Source organism: Theropithecus gelada, chromosome 10 (genome assembly GCF_003255815.1).
Source record: "Theropithecus gelada isolate Dixy chromosome 10, Tgel_1.0, whole genome shotgun sequence".
Taxonomy (NCBI): domain Eukaryota; kingdom Metazoa; phylum Chordata; class Mammalia; order Primates; family Cercopithecidae; genus Theropithecus; species Theropithecus gelada.
In genome coordinates, this window is record NC_037678.1 from 64,632,241 (window position 1) to 64,654,523 (window position 22,283).

Sequence of the window (22,283 nt, forward strand, 5' to 3'; positions counted from 1 at the left end):
GGCACAGGCTTCTGTAAGTTCAGTGGTCAGGGAGGGCCTCTCTGAGGAAGCAACACTAAAGCCGAGACCTGAAGGATGAGAAGGGCACATCGACACATACGGGGCTGTCACGTTGTTTTTTTTTTATTTTTAAGAACATTCAGGCCGGGTGCCATGGCTCACACCCGTAATCCCAACACTTTGGGAGGCTGAGGTGGGTGGATTGCTTGAGCCCAGGAGTTCAAGACAAGCCTGGGCAACCTAGTAAGGCCTCGTCTCTACTAAAAATGGGAAAAAATGAGTTGGGAGTGACGGTACATGCCTGTAATTCCAGCTGCTTGGGAGGCAAAAGCAGAAGCATCACCTGAGCCCAGGGAGGTCAGGGCTGCAGTAAGCCGTGATTGCACCACTGCACTCCAGCCTGGGTGACAGAGTAAGACTGTCTTAAAAAAAATAGAAATAAAGATTCAGGTGGGAAGGCCCAGAGGGAAGAAGGGGCATGGGTCTGTGGAGAATGGAAAAGAGGCCATTGTAGAGAGTGTTGCAAGATGAAGTTGGAAAGAAGAGCAAGGACAAATCCTGGTAGGGCCTTATGGACCAAGAGAAGGAGTTTGGATTTTATTTTGTAGCCACTTGGAAGCCTGTATAGTGGGCTAGTCACTGGGGAGTCAGCCATGAATAAGACCCACCTGGACCTGCCCTTGTGGAGGCCCTCATAAGGACTGGCAGGTTGCTTATGCAGACTAAGGCTGGCTTCCATGGGCCAAGTATATCCCACCTGTACTGCTTTAGGGACCTATGCTATGTTTCAATTTGAAGTTTCTATAAAGTAGTTTAAGAAAAGCCCTGTGAAATATGTCTCTCAAGAGGTATCTGAATTTGGGCCTTCAGAATTGAATTGCCTTAGATTGCTGATGTCTTCGATCATCTCTGAAAGAGGAATGTCAAGACTCGTGTAGCTTTGTAGTGCTTTAAAAAGAAAAAAGAAAATAAGGTGGAGGGAGAGGGTCTGCCTTGCAGAAAGGAAAATTGGATGGTTCAAATTGAGTGTGGGGCTTCGTTAGAACAGAAGCAAACTTAGAGCTAGCTTTTCTGAAAGATTTGAAATAACCCAGAATACACTTGCTTTTTGAACAGGAATTAGTGCTCAGGTGGAGTTATAGTCACTCATAAATCAGAGGAGCACCTTTTGCTGTCATTTGTTTGTCATCGAATTATCTAACTGACAGCCACTCTTTTAAGATGGGTGTGGAAATGTGTTCTCAGAGAACTTTGGAAAGGCCTTAGAAGAACCCAGTAAGAGTTTTAGGAAATTGAGTTACCATTAACATAGTGTGTCACATGCAGTGACTAAAAAAGCATTAGGTGCCACGGTAAGGGCAAGAACCATCAGTTAATTACTGCGAATACCAACTGCTGGTTGGCTGATTATTCATAACAAGAAAAAAATAGGGTAGCTTTGAAAATAAGTGTTTATGTCACATACTACAGAACTTGGAGAATGTGCAAGTCCATGCATACATGGCTGCTGCATTCTTTTTATGGCTGCATAGTATTCCATCATGTGTCTGCACCGTAGTGTATTTAACCAGTCCTTTCTTGGTAGACGTTTTGGTCATTTCCGGTCTTTGGCCACCACAAAAAATGCTGCATTGAATATCTTTGTAGGTCATTTTGGACATGTCTCCGTCTATCAATAGGATGAATTTCTGAAAATGCTGGTTTAAGGGGATAACGTTTAAATTTTTGAGAGAGTATCAAATTGCTCTCTAAGAGGTTGTACCAATTTAAACTCCATCAGCGATATATGAGAGTGCCAGTTTTGCCACGCCCTCACCCACACTGTATATTACCAAGCTTTTGATCTTTGCTAATCCAATAGGAGAAAAATAGCACCTTGTTATAGTTTTAATTTGCATTAAAAGTGAGATTGAGCTGCTTTTCATATGTTTAAAAGCCATTTGTGAGCAAAGACATTTTAATGTCTGGCACCAGCCTTGAATCTAGAAATAATCTTTGCAGCCTGTCTAGTCTTAGCAGTGTAAATGCTGGGTCCAGGTTTTAACTATTTGGGAACCAGTCCCTTAGAGTGCACTAAGTACCTGATAGACAACTGGGGATGTGGTTTGAAGAATGTCATAATGGATCCCTGGGTATAGGAACCTCCGGCTCACACCTCACGCATTTGCTCTCTGATACTCCCAGTTGCCTGGCCCTGTCATCTCCTATCTGCTGCTGCTCTTGCTCTGTGCAGATGCTCTTTGATAAAGAGAAGATTAGCAGGTGCTAAAGGTTATCGGAGTCTTTTTCCCGGCTGTCTGCAAAAGGAGGGTACTGGACCAGAGCAGTGATTTTCAGGCTGTGGGATTTGTTGTTGTTGTTTTATTCTTTAAGTATTGAGAGATTTTTTTGAAATGAAGCCTTTGGGAAACCCTGATATACAAAAAAAAGATTGAAATTCGAGCTGAGTTGGTTGAAGGAATAGAGACCCTAGAACCCATGCCCGTAGCCCCCCGTCTCTTGGTGCCCTCCCTGTTGTGATCCATAAGACATTTCTGTGAAGCCCTAAGGCTCCTGAAGGCACAGTTTGAAAACCACGGGACCCAGTGATGTTTGAAGTTTATTCTGTGGTAACTTATCAGAAGTATTTGAGCATCACCGAATAGGGAAGACTTTGGAGAGAAAACAGCCAGCTTTCTGAAGCATTTTATGTCAGAAATACAGTGTGAGACCATCCATCCTTAAGGCTCTGTAAAGCCTGTATTCTGCTAATGAGTGGTATATTCTGTGCTCAGAATTTTGTCACTTGGACGTGTTTGCCAGTCTTGTATATTTTTTCCTTTACATAAACTTTGAGCACCCAATATCTTTGTAGGTCATTTTGGACATGCCTCGGCATATCAATAGGATGAATTCCTGGAAAAAATGCTGGTTTAAAGGGTTTATGTTTAAATTTTTGAGAGAGTATCAAATTGCTCTCCTAAGAGCCTTTGTGGAACTGTGACATACAAAAATGATTTGCAGTTAGAGCTGAGTTGGTTGAAGGAATAGAGATGCTGGATCCCACACTGGGCATATTGGATTTCCAGTGGTGACCAATGGAACATAGAGTCTAATGGGAGACTCAGACACTGAATAGGACACACAAATAAATAGATACGCAAATGTATAATCACATATTGTGATGAACTGATATGAAGGGAAAGAGCAGAGAGCTATATAAGATATCATGTAAGTGACCTAAGTTAAACAGGGTAGTCAAGGGAGGGCCTTATCGGGCAAGTTCTATGTGTTCTGAGATGTGACCTGGAGCTAACCAGATGTGAAGTAGATGGGAGGAATTCCAGACAGAACAGCATATGCAAGAGTTCTGAAACAGGAAAATGCTTGCTGCATTGGGGGAACTGGAAAATAATGGGTTAATGGTCAACTGGGAGGCCGGAGAGCCAGGCAGGGACTGAATCATGTGGGGGCTGTGCAGGCCAGGGCAAAGAGCTTATTCTGTGTGAAGTACTCATGCCTGCTGTTAATAGCCAAGGTGATCATTGTAACACTTTATTTACAGCCCAGTGGTTCCCAGACACAGGTAATCTCGGGCACCTCCAAGAGCAAAGTTTAGGAGGGGAGGGAAGTCATTTGAACCAAAGACCAGCAACTCTTGAGAAGAGCACCACCACAGCTGAAGACATTGAACAGTTTTTGCTGAACTACCTCAAAGAGAAGGATGTGGCAGATGGAAATGTCTCAGATTTTGATAATGAAGAAGGTAACTTGGTTTTTTTGGCTTAGCTGGTTTTTTCTTTCTGAAACAGATTATTGTAAAAATGGTGAAACATCATTACAGAAAGGGTAGAAATAAGAAAAGTCACTCATAACCTTACCAGGCTAACATAGCTGTTCCCGTGTTTTGTGTAATCTTTTTCCATTCTTTTCTGTTGCAAAACTGTTTTTACGTGGTTGCAGCTGTGTACCCTGTTTGTGTTTAGTTATAAGCAACTCTGTTGCTGTTGAATTTTGATAATTAATGCTTTAATAGCTGTTACTAAGTGTCTATTCTGCTGTAGGACATTTAGGTTGCTTCTGGCTTAATAATACCACTAATAAACAGTGCTGCAGTGGATGATTCTGTGCATGTGACCTTTTTTTTTTTTTTTTTAACATATTTCTTTAAATTCCCAAAAGTAGGATTTCTGGGTCAAGGATGTGAACATAATTTAATGCTTGCCAAATTGCCTTTCAAAATGGTTGTGTCAATTTATACTTTTCCTTCGGCAGTGCAGGATGAATACTGGTTTCACCACAGCCTTACCAACATTGGCTATTTCCAGTTTTACTTCTTCCTAAATTAATAGGTGAAAAATGGTTCTTGTTATCTACCTTGCATTTCTTTGATTACCAACAAGGTTGAATATCTTTCTATAAGCTTCTTTCCTAACAGGTTTTTTCCTTATGCCCATTGTCTATTCATATGCTTTGTCCATTTGTTTATTGGTGGGAGGAGATTGCAGTGTTTTTCTTACCAATTTATATGATAAAGAAGGGAGTTCAGGCTAGTTGAAGCTCTGGCCTGTTGTTTTATTCACAAGCTCAATCTGGAGCTTCAGGTCACGGAAGGATTAATAAATTATTAGAATCTCCTCTGCAAATATAAAATGCCAAGTCATAATGAGCTTGGTGGTCTCAGAACCATCCTAAATCGAACTGAGTCCCAAATTAGTTTGTTAGGTTGGAATAAAACAGATTTCTTTTTCTTTTTCTTTTCTTTTCCTTTTTTTGTTTTTTTCCTCCTTTTGGTGATCTCCACTGTGAGATTCTGGTGAACTGAAGCCAGTACTTCCAGCAGAATAACATGAAATAGTAGCTCGACACAACTCACTGCAACAAATGCCTTCTAAATAGCAGAGAAGCATCACAGGACCCAAATAACGATTTATGCAGAGTTGAGTCATTGCTCTCCCCAAGAACAGAGTTTTCTGATCAGAAATCTATCAGGCTTTTTCTTCTCAGATTTGTTTCTTGAGCCAACCCAATCCTTTTCGTGAACTGCACCCTTCACCCAAACCTGGAAATGCTGAAGCAGTGGAGGCATTCTGATCCCTCATAATCCAGATTTGCCATTCTTGTTCAAAATTTGAGCACTGTCAGTGAATCCATTCCTTCATGATTAGGATCTTCGAGTGTTAGTTGATGTTCACTTAGAGCAGACTGAAAGAGTCAAACCCTTCTTCCAATACCAGGAAAATCCACATCCCGCAAATAACATTCTGCAATAGGTGAATTTCAAACAACAAATTCCCCTCTGGGGAAAAAAGCACAGGCCTATCATCTTTATGCTTATCATTCATCAAGTACACACCACACACTTGGCATTCTAAGGAATGTTTGCCTCAGTGCTGGCTTGACATGAGTTTTTTGTTTTAAGCACATAAAAGCACCTTGTATATCTGAGGTCCCTTTCTCCAAGAAATCCAAGCATTCTGCAAATGCATTTTCATTTATCTTTTCAGCATCTGTTAGAGACAGGTGCATCCTCTACTGTAAGAGTCTGTCTTTCCAGCAGAGGGAACTGAAATTGGAAAAAGTTAAGGGAGCAGTGCTCTGCTCAGTGGAAATGAGCACAGCTGGTGATCAGGGTTGGAATGAGGCTGGGGCTGTAAGTAGATCAGGAAAATTTTTCAGGGTAGGGATTTTGGCCTGGATTTCATGCAATTCTCAAATCTTGTGATGTTTCCATTTACAAACTTACATCTATCTCATGCAATGCAGCACTCTAAGCAGTGAGAATGATAATGGCTGGTAATATCTCATTTAGTGCTTTCAGTAGCATGTGAGGTATACATGCTGTATCCCTTTTTTTTCCAGATGAGGTAATGTAGGATAAAAGAAGTTGCTAATAGGTTGTAGAGGCAAGACTTGATCCAACCTCCTCTAACCAAACTCCATGCCCTGTGAACTACACCAAGCTGCCCTTATTACCTCACCTACAAAGATAAGTAAGGTCTGATTCTGGCCATCAGAAGTTCTTACAGCCTGGTGGAGAAGACAGACGTGCACCCGTTTTAATCAAAGGATGAACCAAGAGGAGATGAAAAAGTGAAGGACAGAGCAGAGGCCAGCCATGGAACGTCCCAGCTTCAAGGTTCCACACGAGAACCCTATCTTTTTTTTTTTTTTTTTGAGACGGAGTTTTGCTCTTGTTGCCCAGGCTGGAGTGCAGTGGCACGATCTCGGTTTATTGCAACCTCTGCCTCCTGGGTTCAAGCGATTCTCCCGCCTCACCCTCCCAAGTAGCTGAGATTACAGGCGCCTGCCACTATGGCCGGCTAATTTTTGTAATTTAGTACAGATGTGGTTTTGCCATGTTGGTCGGGCTGGTCTCGAACTGCTGACCTCAGGTGATCCACCTGCCTCAACCTCCCAGATATCTTGTTTTTATCTTAAATATTCATTAATAGAAATTTAGAAAAGACCAAAGGCATAGGGAAAAAATTTAAGTCATCTGTTGTCTCATTACCTTGTCACTTTTAATATTTTGCTGTACTTCCTCCCATGCAAAAACATATGTAGTAGTGTTCATGCTGCATATGCAATTTTGTGTTGTGCTTTTTGTCTTTTTAAGACAATATTATTTTATAAACATTTCTCTTGTCGTTAAAACCCATGCTAAGCCTGGTGTAGTGGCTCATACCTGTAATCCCAGCACTTTGAGAGGCCATGGCAGGGGGATTGCTTGAGCCCAGGAATTGGAGACCAGTCTGGGCAACATAGTGAGACCCCCATTTCTGTAAAAAGAATTTAAAAATTAACCGGGCATGGTAACACGCACCTGTAGTCCTAGCCACTCAGGAGGCTGAGGTGGGAAGATCACTTGACCCCATGAGTTTGAGATTGCAGGGGGCCGTGTTCACACCACTGCACTCCAGCATGGACACAGCAAGGCCTTGTCTCTAAAAAAAAATAGGGACCTCATAAAATGCCATTATATGGCTATACCATGGTTTCTGTACCCATCATTCCCCCTTGCATGGAGGTGTCTCAGTCCATTTACAGTGCTGCTGTAACCAAATACCTAAGACTGAGTAATTTATAAAGAACAGAAATTTAGGTATCTCTGTTTTATCACTCATACAACACTGCCCCTAGTTGTGCTTTTTTTCCAGGGGAACAGTCAGTCTCTCCCAAAGTGGACGAGAATGACACCCATCCAGATGTGGAGCCACCACTGCCGTTGCAGATCCAAATAGCCATGGACGTGATGGAACGCTGCATCCACTTGTTGTCAGATAAAAATCTGCAAATCCGCCTGAAGGTCAGTGCGCAGCTGCTTCTCTGCATTCTTAGAGCAGTAGGACTAAGGTGTGGCCTGGTTGGCAGTGGCTACACGGATGAGCACGTAGCTCCCCTTATGTCCTAGTCCATGTGTGGTGGCCAAGAGAAGGCATCCAAAGGAATTTGTCTGTGGGGTGACAGTTTTACATCTTTCTGTGTCTGCTCAGATGCCAAAGGGAGCTGAATCTCCTGCATTAAAAACCACAAGTTTTGGGGATTCACTGAATCTCCAAGAAAAAGAAAGCCATGTGCTTTGGGGGGGATATTATTTTCTCAGCTACGTAGGATGCAGGTTTTAATACTTTAAAAGATCATTCTTCCAAGCCTGACACTAGCCCTTATCTCTCTTTCTGTTTTCATCCTAGGGAAAACTTGAACACTTCCTAATATAGCCTGACTTGCCGGCAGTTTGCCAAGCAGCACCCCCATCAGCAAGGGCTGGAAGTATACAGTAGTGACTGCAATAACAGGACAGTGGGGTGGGGTAGAAGTGGGGGCCAGGGCTTTCCGAATCACCCTGGAGAAGATCTTACACCCAAAGGGAAACAGCATTCCTCCCTACCCCCAGGCAGGAGTGAGAAACACAACTGTCAGCCGAGCGCAGGGCCTCACGCCTGTGATCCCAGCACTTTGGGAGGCCAAGGCGAGCAGATTACCTGAGCTGGGAGTTCGAGACCAGCCTGACCAACATGGAGAAACCCCGTCTCTACTAAAAATACAAAATTAGCCGGGCATGGTGGTGCATGCCTGTAATCCCGGCTACTTGGGTCGCTGAGGCAGGAGAATCGCTTGATCCCAGGAGGCGGAGGTTGTGGTGAACCAAGATCTCGCCATTGCACTCCAGCCTGAGCAACAAGATCGAAACTTTATCTCAAAAAAAAAAAAAAAAAGAAACACAACTGCCTTAGTGACTCACTGTTAGTGATGAGGGTACATTGCCTTGCTCAGGGGTGATGGGCTAGGAAACCCTGATCACAGATTATCTCAAATCTTAGGGTCTGTGTTTTGTGGAGTTTGTTTAGTCTTCCCGAGACAGCTCTTAGCATTCATCTGTTGTTCCATTCAGCAAGCACTTAACCTTTTACCTGCACAGCTTTAATGTGGGTGCCTGGCTGATGCATTCAACATACTCCTGTATATTCTTCAAGACCTTCCCTTTTGTAGAGGATTTGTAGCAGCTGTATACATACCATAGTTATTAAGAACATCAGCGTTGGAGTCAGACCTACATACCTGAGTCAGTTCAAATCCTGATTCTGCCTCTTATTAGCCATGTGACCTTGAGTAAGTTAATTCACTATTTTGAGCCTCAGCATCTTCATCTGTAAAATGAAGATGATGGTACCTACCTCACAGAGTTGTTGATTATAAATATAAAACAGCATTAAAAAAGACACATACTCATTCATGTACTAAATGCTTATTGAGGACTAGTGCAGGTCAGGTGGAGGGTGTGTAGAGGGAATGATGCAGACACGATCCCCGTCTTCATGGAACTCCCTGTCTGTTGTGGGGAGAGAGGCAATACACAGATTCATACATATTGGAGAAAGGCTGTCAGGGAGCACGCAGGAGGAGAAACTTAAACAGCTAGGGGAGACCGAGTTCTGTTACCACTACATGGAGAGGCCCAGGAGGCAGGTTCTGTTTGATAGAAAATAGTAATTCACCCGTGCAGCAGGTATGTGTTGGGAACCTACTCGGTGCAAAACCCTGCTGACTAAGACAGAGCTTACCTTCTGATTTAGCTTACCTTCTGATTTACCTTCTGAGGTCATCAGGGAAGGCCTCTCTGAGGTGGTAACATTTCTCAAGGCTGAGAAGGAACCTGCCCTGCAAAGATGCAAAGAGAACATTCCAGGCAGAGGGAAAACGTGCATCTTTGAGTGAATGAAATGTCATGTAACTTGTCCCATTAATAACAGAGCTCAAATTCCAAGCCTGTCCGTGATACCACAGCCATTTCCACTCTGCTCCCCTGCTCCCCGCTGTGCAGCCGAGCTTTCTTTTACTCCCTTGCCTAACTATTCAACCCTCAATGGCAGGGCCTCTTCTGTTCCAGTTTCAGTGCGGACCAGCACATAGTAGGCACCCAGTAGGGTTTACTGCTTCGTGTTGGCTGGCTTCGCTCTGTCTTGCTGACTAACGAGAAGTTGCCCTGTGAAGGTTGGCCGTCTGTGCGGGAGGGAAGCCTGCGCTGACCGTTGTACTGACCGCTGCAACACTGATGCAGGCCGTCTCTTTTCAGTGAGTTTGAGATGTAAGAGATCAGGAAACAAGGAAGGTAACTGATATTCAGTTTACGTGCAGGGTAGCCCAACCCTTTCTGGTGAGATTAGCCTGTACCTCAACTGCCAGCTGGGCCTCTCCATGTAGTGGTAACAGAACTCGATCTCGCCTAGCCACTCAACTTTCTCCTCCTGCATGCTCCCCATCTCATTCAATGGCACGTGCATCTCTTCAGTTGCTACCCCTGAACCGAAGCAGTTCTTTTAAAACCCTCACTTCCCCTCCCCAGTATCCAGTCTTTCAGCAATTTAAGCCATGTCATCTCCAAAACAGATCTCCAGTCCTTTGACTTCTCTCCTCTGCCGCCATCATGTGGCCACATCACTTTGCTCCTCTCATGTGGATCCTAAAGGGCCTCTTTGTTTCTCTCTCCCACTTCAAGTCTCCTCTCTACTCAGCAGCCAGAATGACCTTTCTAAAACATGAATTGTATCATGTCACTTTCCTGCTTAAAACGCTTTGATGGCTCCTCACTGCACTTAGTACAAAATAAAAAAATTCCTAACAAACCCCTTTGTAGTTGGTCCCCATTTTACCTCTTCTCTGTAACGCTCCACGCTGCCCTTCTCTCACTTCTTATGAAAGCTCTGTTCCACCTCGGAGTCTTCCTCATCATGGTTTCCAGTTGCATGAATCTTCACAGAACTAACTCCTACTCATCCTTTGTGTCTTCTTTTAGAAGCTCCTTCTTCAGCGAAGACTTCCCAACAGTCTGTGGTTTAGATCCTTCCCCTCGTTTCTTTGCATTTCACCTTTGACTTTCCTTCTTGTCCCAATTGCTAATCATCACTTCATTTAGGCGTTATCTAATTAAGGTCTTTCCCCAGCTGACCATGAACCCTGCGAAGGCAAGGAAACGTGTATATTGTCCCTCTGTGTCCCCTCAGTACATAGCTAGTGCTTGGCATGTAGTCAGCACTCAGAAAACAATTATCCAATTAATACATTTCTAAACGTTATTCTTTGAAAATGGTGACTTGATCCCAGGTATCTGTTTTCAAGCCTGTACCATCTGCTGAAATCATGTCTCTTTCAGGTCTTGGATGTGCTGGATCTGTGTGTGGTGGTTCTGCAGTCCCACAAGAACCAGCTGCTTCCCTTGGCTCATCGGGCCTGGCCCTCACTCGTGCACCGACTCACACGGGATGCCCCCCTGGCAGTGCTTAGAGCCTTCAAGGTACTGCACCAGCATCCCCCATGGTCTGTTGTGAGGGTAGAGTTAGTAGGCGCAGAGCTCACTGGGGCCTTTTGGATTGGTTCTCTTCACCTGATTGCAATGTCACATACTGTGAAGAAAGTATAGAAACATAAGAAAAGCACAAAGAAGAAGGTAACAGTCTCCTTTTGAATTTGAAGCAGATGAACTAGTAGATGAAAAGGCCAGGCTGTAAGCTCAGCACTCCTCCACACAGGAGTTTGTCTCCTTAAAACCACTTTGCAAGGTAGGTATATTGTCTTTACTTTTGGCGAAGGAAGAAAGCTCAGAGAAGTTAAGGAATTTTCTCACAATCAAACAGCTAGTAAGTGATAGGAACCCAGAGCAGTGAGTTCACTCCATGTTCTTTGCACTGCACAGGAGTCAAGTAGAAGGGGCGAGGTTCTAGCAGTGGGTGTCCTCTGCCCAGCTGAGTGATGCTGGCAAAACCCGGGACCACCCATTTTCATGTTGGGCTTAGGAACACCTAGCCCACCTTTCTCATAGTGTTGTCAGGGATAAAATGGGACTGTTTGGTGAAATGCTTTGAAAAGCTAACAGTCCTATATATATGTAAGTCCTATATGTATGTATATATATTATTCTCCCTGGCTTAGTTTAGCTTACATTAGCATGGATATTTTAGCTTATTTATATCCTTTCTTGTTCTTCAAAGCCCTTAAGGCAACCTACAGAGATACATACCACAACAAGCTACCGTAAATTAGAAGAAGGTGCGTAAGATGAAGCAGAGAGAAAAGATGTGTAGGGACACAAAATGAAACTGGTAATGCACCAGATACAGTTGGCCAAAGTAGTTTGATCTTCTGTAAATTCTTCAGCATATACTAGACCAAATTAAAATATTAAAAATTAATGTTTTTTTCCCAAAACAAAATTCACAAAATGACACGCGTGCTTGTGTATGTATGTGTGCCAAAAAAAGAGGAAGATTAAGGGGGAGGGAGGTAGGTATTGCTAAATCTTATCCAGATGTACTGGGGGATGAGAGGGGTTGGTGAGACTAGGTTGTCTGAAATAACAGCAAGCAAAGAAAAATGAAAAAAATATAAAGATGTGTGCATGATAACTGAGGCTGCTTTCCCCATGCACAGACGCAATGATGACACCGAGGTCTATAGAAGCTGTGCCATTCAGCTGAGGGACCTGAAATGAGAGCCTTGTTCTCTGCAAAATCAGCAAACACTCTGTGCTGGTTATGGCTTGCTTACCAATTTTTAAAGAAATTCCTGTTATCCTGTATACTCAGTCTTGTGCAGCGGGGCAAAACGTTTCAATATGTTCTGCTAGAGAAAGTGTAAAACAAGACATGCAAAGAAACTATCTGTTCTGAAAGATAGAATGACGGTGATGTGCATAAGAGGTTGTACAGCTGAACAGAAGGAACACCAAGTCGGCTGCAACTTCAGGGACCCTGCCTTGGTTCAGCCCAGGGACCTCGGCCTAGTCACCAACCTCCTGATGCCTGCATGTGGCAGCAGCTGGGCCATAGTGTTCGTGGTTGCTCAGCTAGCTAGAGTTAAAAGCATATGTATTTTCTCAAGGGATGTTAGGAAGATTCAAGAAATGATCTATGTGAACTGCTTTAAGCTCTTCTCTTTTTTTTTTTTTTTTTTTTAACAAAAATGGGAGGGAAATCAAGATATTAATCATATTATTCATCCAACCCAAGATTCCTTTGAATTATTCACTGTGTAATCTGTATTTATGGATAGAAGCAACCATGCCTTGGGAGCAGAGACCTCCAAATTCATAACTGTCAGAATCACAAACCATGGGCAAGGAATTAACAGCAGTAATTCTATTTTTTTTCCAAGCAGAGACCTAGATGAAATTAAATTACCAAGCGTTCTTTAGTTCTCTTGCTGCCTTGACGATGTTCACTCACCAGGTTGGGGGCTATTTCTGCAGGTTTTACGTACTCTGGGAAGCAAGTGTGGCGACTTTCTACGCAGCCGGTTCTGCAAAGATGTCCTGCCAAAGCTGGCTGGCTCCCTAGTCACCCAGGCCCCCATCAGTGCCAGGGCTGGACCAGTTTACTCGCACACACTGGCCTTCAAATTGCAGCTGGCTGTCCTACAGGGCCTGGGCCCCCTCTGTGAGAGACTGGACCTAGGTGGGTACCAGGCAGTTCCAGCTGGACACACACTCAGCATCTGTCTCACCCCTGCCATCATGCCCTCTGCTCAGTTGTGCACCACCCCCCCACCCCCCCCACCCTCCCCCGCCCGTGTACCTCCTTCCATCTTATTTTGGTCTCATTTGTCTGTTTATCTTGATGTGTTCTTTGGCAGGATGGAGTAGAGAGCCCAGAGCATCTTGCCTAGCTGTTGCAGTTTCTCCAGACACAGTTGGTCACTGCTTGTCCCAAATGAAGTGTGAGGGCTGACGCTTGTTTTGTTTGTCTTTTCTGCAGGTGAGGGTGACCTGAATAAAGTGGCTGATGCCTGCTTGATTTACCTCAGCGCCAAACAGCCCGTGAAATTACAAGAGGCTGCCAGGAGGTACGTCTGCCTGATCACCCGCGTCCCTTTACGTTTGTTCTAAATTACAGATGATTTGCTAATGGCAAGCAGAGTTGAGGTATCTCTGCTGTTTTCTCTCTCTCCCTGCCAGGTTAAGATAATTTCTTTAACTGTGCCAGCACTAGAGATGGTATTTTTACTAGATGTGTTTCTCTTTGCCGGTAACCTTTTCCTCTCCTGCAAAGTCAGCAACAATTCCAGAGGGTCAAGAAGCAGAAAGATGGTGTGCTAGAGAGACTCAGCACCCTCCTGGTTGGAGGCGAATCTGTTTCTAGGCCTGGAGACCAGGTGCCTGGCACTTCTTCATGCCTTGGCTCCTTCAACAGCAAAGTGAAAGTGCTGGGTTCCTGATATGGCATACGTCGACTCCACAGCAGGTCTTAGATGGGCATTGGTGCCATGAACCCTCACAAGTGCCGTGCAAAATTGTTTGTGTGCAGGCAGGTGCACATGTGCCTTTTTCTAATAGGAACCATTCATAGGTTCTAATAGGAATCTGTGACCCCAAAGAACATTAAGAGCTGCCAGACTAATGGCTTAAAGGGCCTTTTCTGGTTCTGAAACTAGGTGATTCCAATTTCTAAGAGTTTGACCATGCTTATTTGAGAAAAGCTGTATCACCTCTAAGAGAAGAAGCTATTGCTGGTTACTTTAGGACTAAGAGCTGAAACTCTCTGAGCACAACAGCATTCCCCAGACGTGAGACCCAAAGTCTACTCTGCCCCTCTTCTCCCAGCTTTCCTTCCAGGCGGGAGCAGCCTGCATCCTGCAACTGCCATCCCAGGATGTCTGCTGCTGGGGCGAAAGCTGGGCCTGGCACTGTGTGCCGCTCTGGGCCCTGCAGCTCCTCCAGCCTTACCACCTTCATGCCTGCAGCAGAATCCCTGCTTCTTCCTAGCTTCTCGAGGCACATCCCTGATCCTCTTCAGTGGGGTGGGAGTTAGGAGTCACCTCATTCCCTGAGGGGCGGAAAGGCTGCTCTGACTGTGCAGTGAGGAGAGCCAGCTTGCCCCTTATAAACCTTGCACTCCCTGGGAGTGATGGTAATATCTTCTTGAATTGATTTATTGTCCTTTGCTGTTTTTTGCTCTTGATTTCCCATTTCCTTTTTTCTTCCTGTCCCTTTCCCGTCACATCCCTTAGTCCCAGAATCAGTCATAGTTTCGTGAGCACAGGGGCGCATCCTAACCAGCTTCTGTCCCCAGGCATTTTTATTCCGTAGAGAATCAACTTAGGGTGAAAATAGTTCTCCCTGGGCGGTGCCCCTGGAGCTGATTGTGCTGTGATTTAAAGTGCAACTCAAGAACATAATGAGTTTATCTTGAAGTAAATTCTTTTAGATGCCTATTACAACCAAGAGTTACAAAGGTCTAATTTTCACATTCCCCATTCCATTCTACTTTTCCTATACCCACCCCATCCCTTCCTTCAAGTTTAGAACCATCAAATAAGCTAATATTCTCAATTCATTATCTTTTCATTTCTAATTCTCTTTTCTGCCGCTGAAAGCAATTAAACCCGGAATTGGACCTTGCTGAATCTTGAGCTGGTGTTCAGGGAGCCTCAGGTGGAGGAACACGCAGCCCCACCACTTGACTGCAGCTCCGTTTGTTTGCTCCAGCACATTCCGTTCAGCGGCTGAGTCAGATGGCCTCCCTCCTGACGGGCAGGGAGCGGGAGGAAGAGCTAGGTGGATTGCTTCACACATATCACCTGCAAACTTATCTTGAAGTCGGGGGGAAGAAAATCAGTCTTGTCCTTGATCCAAAATTAATAAGCTCTTTAAGTGGGAGAAGAAGCTTGAGACAATAGGAAGCCTGGTCTCTCTGTGAGCCTCATTACCGTATGGAGAGAGGGGTGGGTGGGTGGGCCGGCCACTTAGTATTGAAAAGTCATACCTGGCAGTTGGGTGCGGTGGGTGGCTCATGCCTGTTATCCCAGCACTATGGGAGCCCGAGGCAGGCAGATCACGAGGTCAGGAGTTCGAGACCAGCCTGGCCAACGTGGTGAAACCCTGTCTCTACTAAAAATACTAAAAGTTAGCTTGGCGTGGTGGCAGGCACCTGTAATTCCAGCTACTCAGGAAGCTGAGGCAGGAGAATCGCTTGAACCTGGGAGGCGGACGTTGCAGTGAGCCGAGATCGTGCCACTGTACTCCAGCCTGGGCGACAGAGTGAGACTCCATCTCAAAGAAAAGTCATACCTACTGGTACTGAGGAACCAAGTCCCCTGCATGAGGTGGAGTCCCCATCTCAGCACATGGCCCTGCCATCCATCCCGTTGTTTGTTCTTAATTCTTCTCTGACCTTCACACCCCACATCCATGACCAAAAGTAAAGCCTGCCTACCTCACTTGGAAAATTGCTTTCAAAATGACTTCTCTCAAAACGACACCTCCAAGCCACTAGGTCAGGCCAGGCTACCATCATCTCCCACCAGAACGACAGACCTCACCACCAGTCCCACTTCCATTCCTGCCCCTCCAGGTGTTCTCCATACTGCAGTCAGAATGACACGCTTACACATGCTTACCCTTGTGGGAGAAGAGAAAGCTGTGTTCTTTGCTAGGGCCCAAGCAGGAACCTTGGCTTAGTATTCAGAAAAGCCAGAGAAGACCAGAGGTAGTGGGTTTCCAACCCTGGGCAGATGACCAGCTTGCTTTGGAAATGGCTCTCCTGTCTGCCAGAGGGCTGGTGAGGGAACCTCTCAGGGCAGGAGGCTGGTGCAAGGCCTTATGCATTCTGGAAGGAGATGGATATGCACTGGCCCTGTAGAGCAGCCATGTCTGTGGGCCCCTCTGGCAGGTGGGCTTAGGACCTCTAAGGGGGCGCCTTCATCGAGTTTGGGTGGAGGCAGACTTAGCAGCCCCATGAGAGTTCCTCTTTATGTGCATCACGCTTGGGTTTTTCCTTGCTCCTGTTTGCTTTTCCTGGCTCCAAAGAATGACCAAACCAGTGTTTGCTTTTTTAATTTGTCATATTAAATATAGCCTTTGTGGCAGGCTTTTACATCCAGGCTATAAACTCTAGAAATGGAAATTGATCAGGGGGTGGTTGATATAACCGAGGTTGTAAATGCTAAGAACAGAGATGCCATTCCAGTTTAATGCTTTTATCTAGTGAATGTGCCTTGTATGGAGGGGGCATAAATCTTCCAACTGGGGGAGGCATGGGGGAGGGGCAGGAAGGTGAGGGCAGGGTGTGACCTTGCTGTGTGTTACCACCAGGTGTCACTGTTAACTGGCAACGCAAAAAAAAAAAAAAAAAAAAAAAAGCCAGCTCCCCCAAAGTCCCTCTAGTTAAGTAACTTCAATGGGTAACAAATGTGCCAATCATATTTGTGGTGTGGGAGGAGGGCTTAGCATACCAGCAGCTAAAAATAAGACAGTGTCCCTGAGGGTAGGCTTTGGATTACAGACAACAGGTCAGATCAGCCACGCCCCCATCTCAGCCGACTGCAGTGGCAAACTTTGCTGATTGAAATTCTCAGCCTCCAAGATGTCTCCTGGCATGCCCTGGGCCTTCTCAGTTCTGTGCCTTTCTGGCCATGTAGCTTTTCCCTCCTGTACATGAAAGGAATTTGAAAAGAGAGCATACATCCCAAATTTGTTTTTCCTTGAAGTCCATGCATGTACTTAGCCTAGTTGAACTCTATTAAAACCATACTCCTTGGGCCAGTCTCTTAGCAGACTCTGAGATTCCCTGGCTTTTGCAGTGAGGTTTTACATCATCCAATGAACCTTTTTACCCTGGGCTAAAAGGAAACAAAACTAGACAACACCTATTTTTGAAAAGATGAAGTCAGGCCATGTGATGAGGCTCACACTTGTAATCCCAGCACTTTGGGAAGCTGAGGTGGGAGAATCACTTGGGCTCAGGAGCTCCAGACCAGCCTGGGCGACATGGCGAAACCCTGTCTCTACTGAAAATATAAAAATTAGCCGGGCGCAGTGATGTGCACCTGTTGTCCCAGCTACTTGGAAGGCTGAGGCAGGAGGTTCACCTGAGCCTTGGAAGGTCGAGGCCATAGTGAGCAGTGATCACACCACTGCACTCCAGCCTGGGTGACAGAGTGAGACCCTGTTTCAAAACAAAGAAAAAGAAAAAAGGGTGAAGACAGTGCCCAATAAGTCTCATAATAGAGGAACAAAGCTTTTAGGATGCTTGGCCTCCACCCCTAGTCTTACCCCCACCTGCTAACCCCAGAACCCAGATAGGGATGCAGGGTGCCAGCAAGTGGTGACCAGCTGGTATACCTTCTGGCCACACAAGTCCTGGATGCTGTTATTGCTGTAGCCCCTGATGGGGCGCTGGGGAGGTTGCCATTCCAGCTCCCTCTGCCTCGCCATTGTGTGTGAGAGAAAAAGCAGCAGTCTTGGTTTGGACAAACCGAGGTTGAGATCTTACTGGCCATGTGACCTTGAGCAAATGATTTAGCTTCATTTCATTTTCTTCCTCTGTAAACTGGGGGAGATGAAAACCTCATTCTCATAGGGTCCTTGTGGATGAATCACATTAGTATGTTCAGGGAGTCTCCAGGTACTGTTCTAGGGACTGGAATTAGAACAAGATTGGGGCCTCTGCCCTCTGCTTATGTTCCGAAGGTATATTTACATCTGTGTACACACCTATGTGGGGTACATTGTATGTAAATTTCCCAAATAGGTGATGCATGATGTGTATGTTACACATAGACACATAGACACTGACCACAGAATTTCTAGTTGTAAGCCTGCTTCATCTTTACTAAAATCTGAACTGGAGATTTCACCTCGAAAGGTCTTTTTCATGTTAATTGTGCCACCACGGTTTGCAGAAGTCAGGACCAGGTTTGAAGGTTCATTTACTGACTGACTTCCCTGCTCTCTTTCTAGCAGTAGGATCCCAACCCATCAAAGAACCAGCTGGTGCCTTCAAACCCTGGACGAACACAGACTGGCACAGGCTCATCCATTTCATCCCCGTTAGAGCCCCAACTCCTCTCTTTACCCACACATGAGCCTATTATATTTGAACGGATGAGGAGCCACAGAGGTGATACATTAGTTCAGCTGAGCTTGAAATTAGTAGCTCATCGCCTTAAATGGTGTGGGCAGTTTGGCTGAGCTTGGACTGCAAAGCTGTTCCCCCTTGGATTGCACCCAGCATGGAAATGAGGGCACACCTAATATTTTTTCCTTTTGACACTTGATTAATAGTTGACAAATCCAAACCCAAGTAGTTAGCTTTCATATTATCCATCTTTTGACAGGAATTGCTGCTTTTCTTTCTGAGTCCCATTGTTCTAAAAATACACTCAGATCTGAAGCTGTTCACTCTGCATATATAGGCCTGATTTCATGGTGTCAAAGATAAGAGACATCTGGCAGGCAGATTACAAACCAAGTGGGTTGCTGGGTTTCAGAACTGAAGGCAGGGACCTCTGGGCTACTTAAATCTACTTAAATTCAATGCTGCCAATTCTGTCCCTACTTCCTTAGTGTTGTCATGTCACTGATAACCTGCCGGGGTCAACCATCTTACCACCCAGTAGGAAAGCCAAGCATGGGGTGTGTGTGCACAGTGCAGGCCGTGCCAGGTTGGGAGCAGAACACTCTCGATGACAGATAGAGCCTGGTCGCAGCACTGCCGGCACAAAGTGGGTTTCGGTCGTCAGAGGCTGTGGTCGACCACAGGGTAGTCATTTCCTCACTCTGCAGGCTCTCATCCCTCTCGAACACCTCAGAGGCGCGGAAGTAAATGTTGCCTCAGTACTGAGTAAAGTAGCCAGGGAGATGATCTCTATTGTCTTATTGTATGTGTGTATTTTAAAAGATTCTTATTAGGTCTCTTATGATGAGCCAAGTGCTGTGTTGAGAGTTGAACATTTTCAAAGGTAACTACCAAGGCCTCACATTGTTGTTCGATAGCAAGATAGCCTTGGACAAATTAATTCACTTCTCAAAGTCTCTGTTTTCTCATCCATAAGACTGAAAAGAGCATATATATTATTTTGCTTATTTCACCTACTACAACGGTGACAAGGATTCAGTAAAGTCAGGTAGCACATAATACCACCACAGAGTAGAAGTCATTAAATAGTACTTGTTAATCATTATTTAAATTTCTTATTCCAAAAATGACTTGGAACATCTTATAAATTGTTTGCAACAAAGAAATGAGGAAGGAAGCAAAGAAATTTTTTAAACGGAAAAATAACAGCAAAAGCAAGATGAGACCCAGTTGAGGTTAATATAGACAATCCAGTTAGAGCCCTGCACTCTTGCCAGAGAGGAGCTTTCAGAGTGGCTCTGTGCATACTGACAGACAGCAAAGAGGAAAATGGTACAGGAAGTACCTGAATAAGAGTTTTTAAAAAGAAAAGGAAAGAAAGCTTTTCAGAAAGAAGCATGGATTTCCTTATTACTGAGGCTTGAGGAAAATTTCTCCATGGGTCATCTTAAAAGAACACTGGGTACTATCGTGAGTAATATCCTCAACGTCCTTGCAGTAAATACAGAAGTACATTTCCTAGAGCTGTTTCCGAAGGCATCCGTGAGTGGAGACTACTGGCTTAGTGCCAAAGCACAGGTTACAGGAAAACAGTTCAGGCAGGAGGGGGGCAAGATAGGTAGGCTGCTATGAAGATGTCTTTATCTTCAAGGGTGCATACCTTCCAGGGAGGTGCAGGAAACTGAATGTGGCAGGAACTGAGTGCAGCCAGCTGGGGGAAAGGTCTGAGTCAGCCCTCACAGTGCTCAGCACAGAATGCCACTTTGAAATCTGTGCCCAACAGCACTGTCGTGGGATCTAGGCTTGCAGGGTTCCTGGAGGCAGGAGAACTGGCCAGATGGAAAGGGCCGCTTTTAAATCTCGCCCTAGTGGGATTTAAACCCTCCTAGGTTCTGGCTTATTTTTGAATTGTCTATAACAGATTGGGCCTCTCAGTGCCATATCCTTTTAAATATGCACAAAGCAATGGAGTCATTCCTCTGCATTTATGATACTTTATCTTGTGGCACTTCCGGGGTATGGTTAGCATCATTTGCTTCTACTGGTGTTTATGGTTTTCAAGCCTGCCCTTGTTACATTTAAATATTTTTGATATGAGTCTCTGTGTGAGTACGCATATTGGTGTTAGATCGATAGATGAATGGTTTTGAACAGGTAAATATAGTTAAGTCTAACAAGCATGTATAGCTGCAAAGGTAATTGGTAGTATTTATTTGGAGAGTGACTCGTTGCTTCAAGTCATAATCTTCCATTTCCAACATTTAGAAACAAAAAACGACCTCCGTGCAGGGGAAGATAGCTAAATGGAATAGCAAGAAAGGACAGGCTTGAAATACTGGTTAACCAATGAACCGAGACCCATTAGAGTAAATTACTGAGTATAGAAACATAGCCCCACTGTTTGCTGGCTAGGACGCATCGACACCCTGAGCATCCATTTGTTTAAAAGGAAACACACGGCCTCATCTGCAGCATCAGCATGTACAGAGTGATGGGAGAAGAGATGGCCAGAGAGAAGGAGAGTGTGGAGGCTGTGCTGCCAGAGAAGGAACAACGGGAACACCAAAATAACTTAGTGGATATGCCTGCTTTCCCACAAGTGAGCTTACTTTCCCACTGCATTTAGCAGTGCCCACATAGAGAGAGCCTATCGTGTTCCTAAGGAGACATTTCTGAGTAACTTCTTTAGAAGCCCCAAATAAATAAGCAAACAAACAGATCACAAAGCCACATGTTCTTTACCACTGGCATTTACCCTGACGGCTCATGAGAGCATTTTATAAATCCAGAAGGAGACGGAGAACAGCAGATCCCTCAAGCAAGTAATTGACAGAGGAAGAATAGCGTGTCACCCAGGAGTGCGGGAAGCCCCGCATTTCAGTTACAGTTTATTTAGCTTCACTGGGCCTTCATTGGCTGGCGGTTTTCTAGAGCTCCCTTTGAGCAGATGTTGTCTAGACAGAGATGGTGAGAACATACTCTAATATTCGCTCCTGCAGCAGAGCAGAGGGGTTTCTTTTTGGTTTTGCCATGTTGGGAGGGTGGGGGTGGATAATGATCCAGTGCCCATGATTGAAAACTCCCGTGGTCTCTTGGAGCTGCCAGGGATCTTAGAACTGATCTGGTCCACCTGCTCTTTACAGAGAAGCAACTTGCTGTGCCCCTTCTCAGGAAGCCATGCCTGGTGCCACCCCGCACATCACTTCTAGGATGGCCCTTGCCACAGTGCGCCATGGGCCTCTGTGATCCCTTGTCTACCCCAGCAGACAGGGAGCCCCGAGGGCAGAGCCTTTTTTGTCCCTCTGTCTTTGTGCCACAGGCACCTCAGTTAGTGCCTGGGCTGGACCAGGCTCTAGTAAATGTTTGATGAACCACGAAGAGATAAGACTTAAACCCAGCTGACCAGATTCCAGGAGCACGTTTCCTCCCTCCCCATTCCCGCGTCCTTGCCCCCAGCTTGCTCACTAGGAGCACCCCCATATTGATCATGAAGGAAGGAGCCGCTTCTCGTTTGGCATCTGGAGTTTATTAGGTACTTACTGATAGCCGTCAGTTGTAGATAGGGCTGAAGTGCAGGCAAATGGCTGCCTGCATGGAGTGAAATTCAATAAAACCGCATTTTAAGTGAAAAATCAGTATAAACACCAGGCTTCTTTGCCATGGAAACAGGTTGCTTAGAAACTGCCTAACAGCGAGTTCTAAATTTTTTAAAGTCAAGTTATCATTTAAGCTACACGGCCCTACAGGTTATTGAGAGATAATCACTCGCCTCAGGACACTCGGAGGCATGCGGCATAGCTGAGTGCCTCCCGATACTCTGGGGACCAGATAATCTCTTGATAACTGTGCTCCCTGGAGCCACTGATTTGGGCCTGGGGGAGGAGAAAGAAATTTTTGTTCAGGAGTTAAATGGTGTACATACATTTTTTAAAAAGTGTTTCTCTTTGGGTTTGA

General features: G+C 45.1%; 1 protein-coding gene across 1 annotated transcript in view; it reads left to right on the forward strand.

The window, feature by feature from the left end:
• Positions 1 to 22,283, forward strand: part of TTI1 (TELO2 interacting protein 1) — a 50,393-nt gene that overhangs the window by 23,611 nt on the left and 4,499 nt on the right. The window contains exons 3-7 of the mRNA XM_025398317.1: positions 3,545 to 3,745; positions 7,140 to 7,288; positions 10,634 to 10,774; positions 12,725 to 12,929; positions 13,230 to 13,317. Of these exons, the coding sequence (XP_025254102.1) occupies positions 3,545 to 3,745; positions 7,140 to 7,288; positions 10,634 to 10,774; positions 12,725 to 12,929; positions 13,230 to 13,317 (784 nt within the window). The remainder of the gene's footprint in view (positions 1 to 3,544; positions 3,746 to 7,139; positions 7,289 to 10,633; positions 10,775 to 12,724; positions 12,930 to 13,229; positions 13,318 to 22,283) is intronic.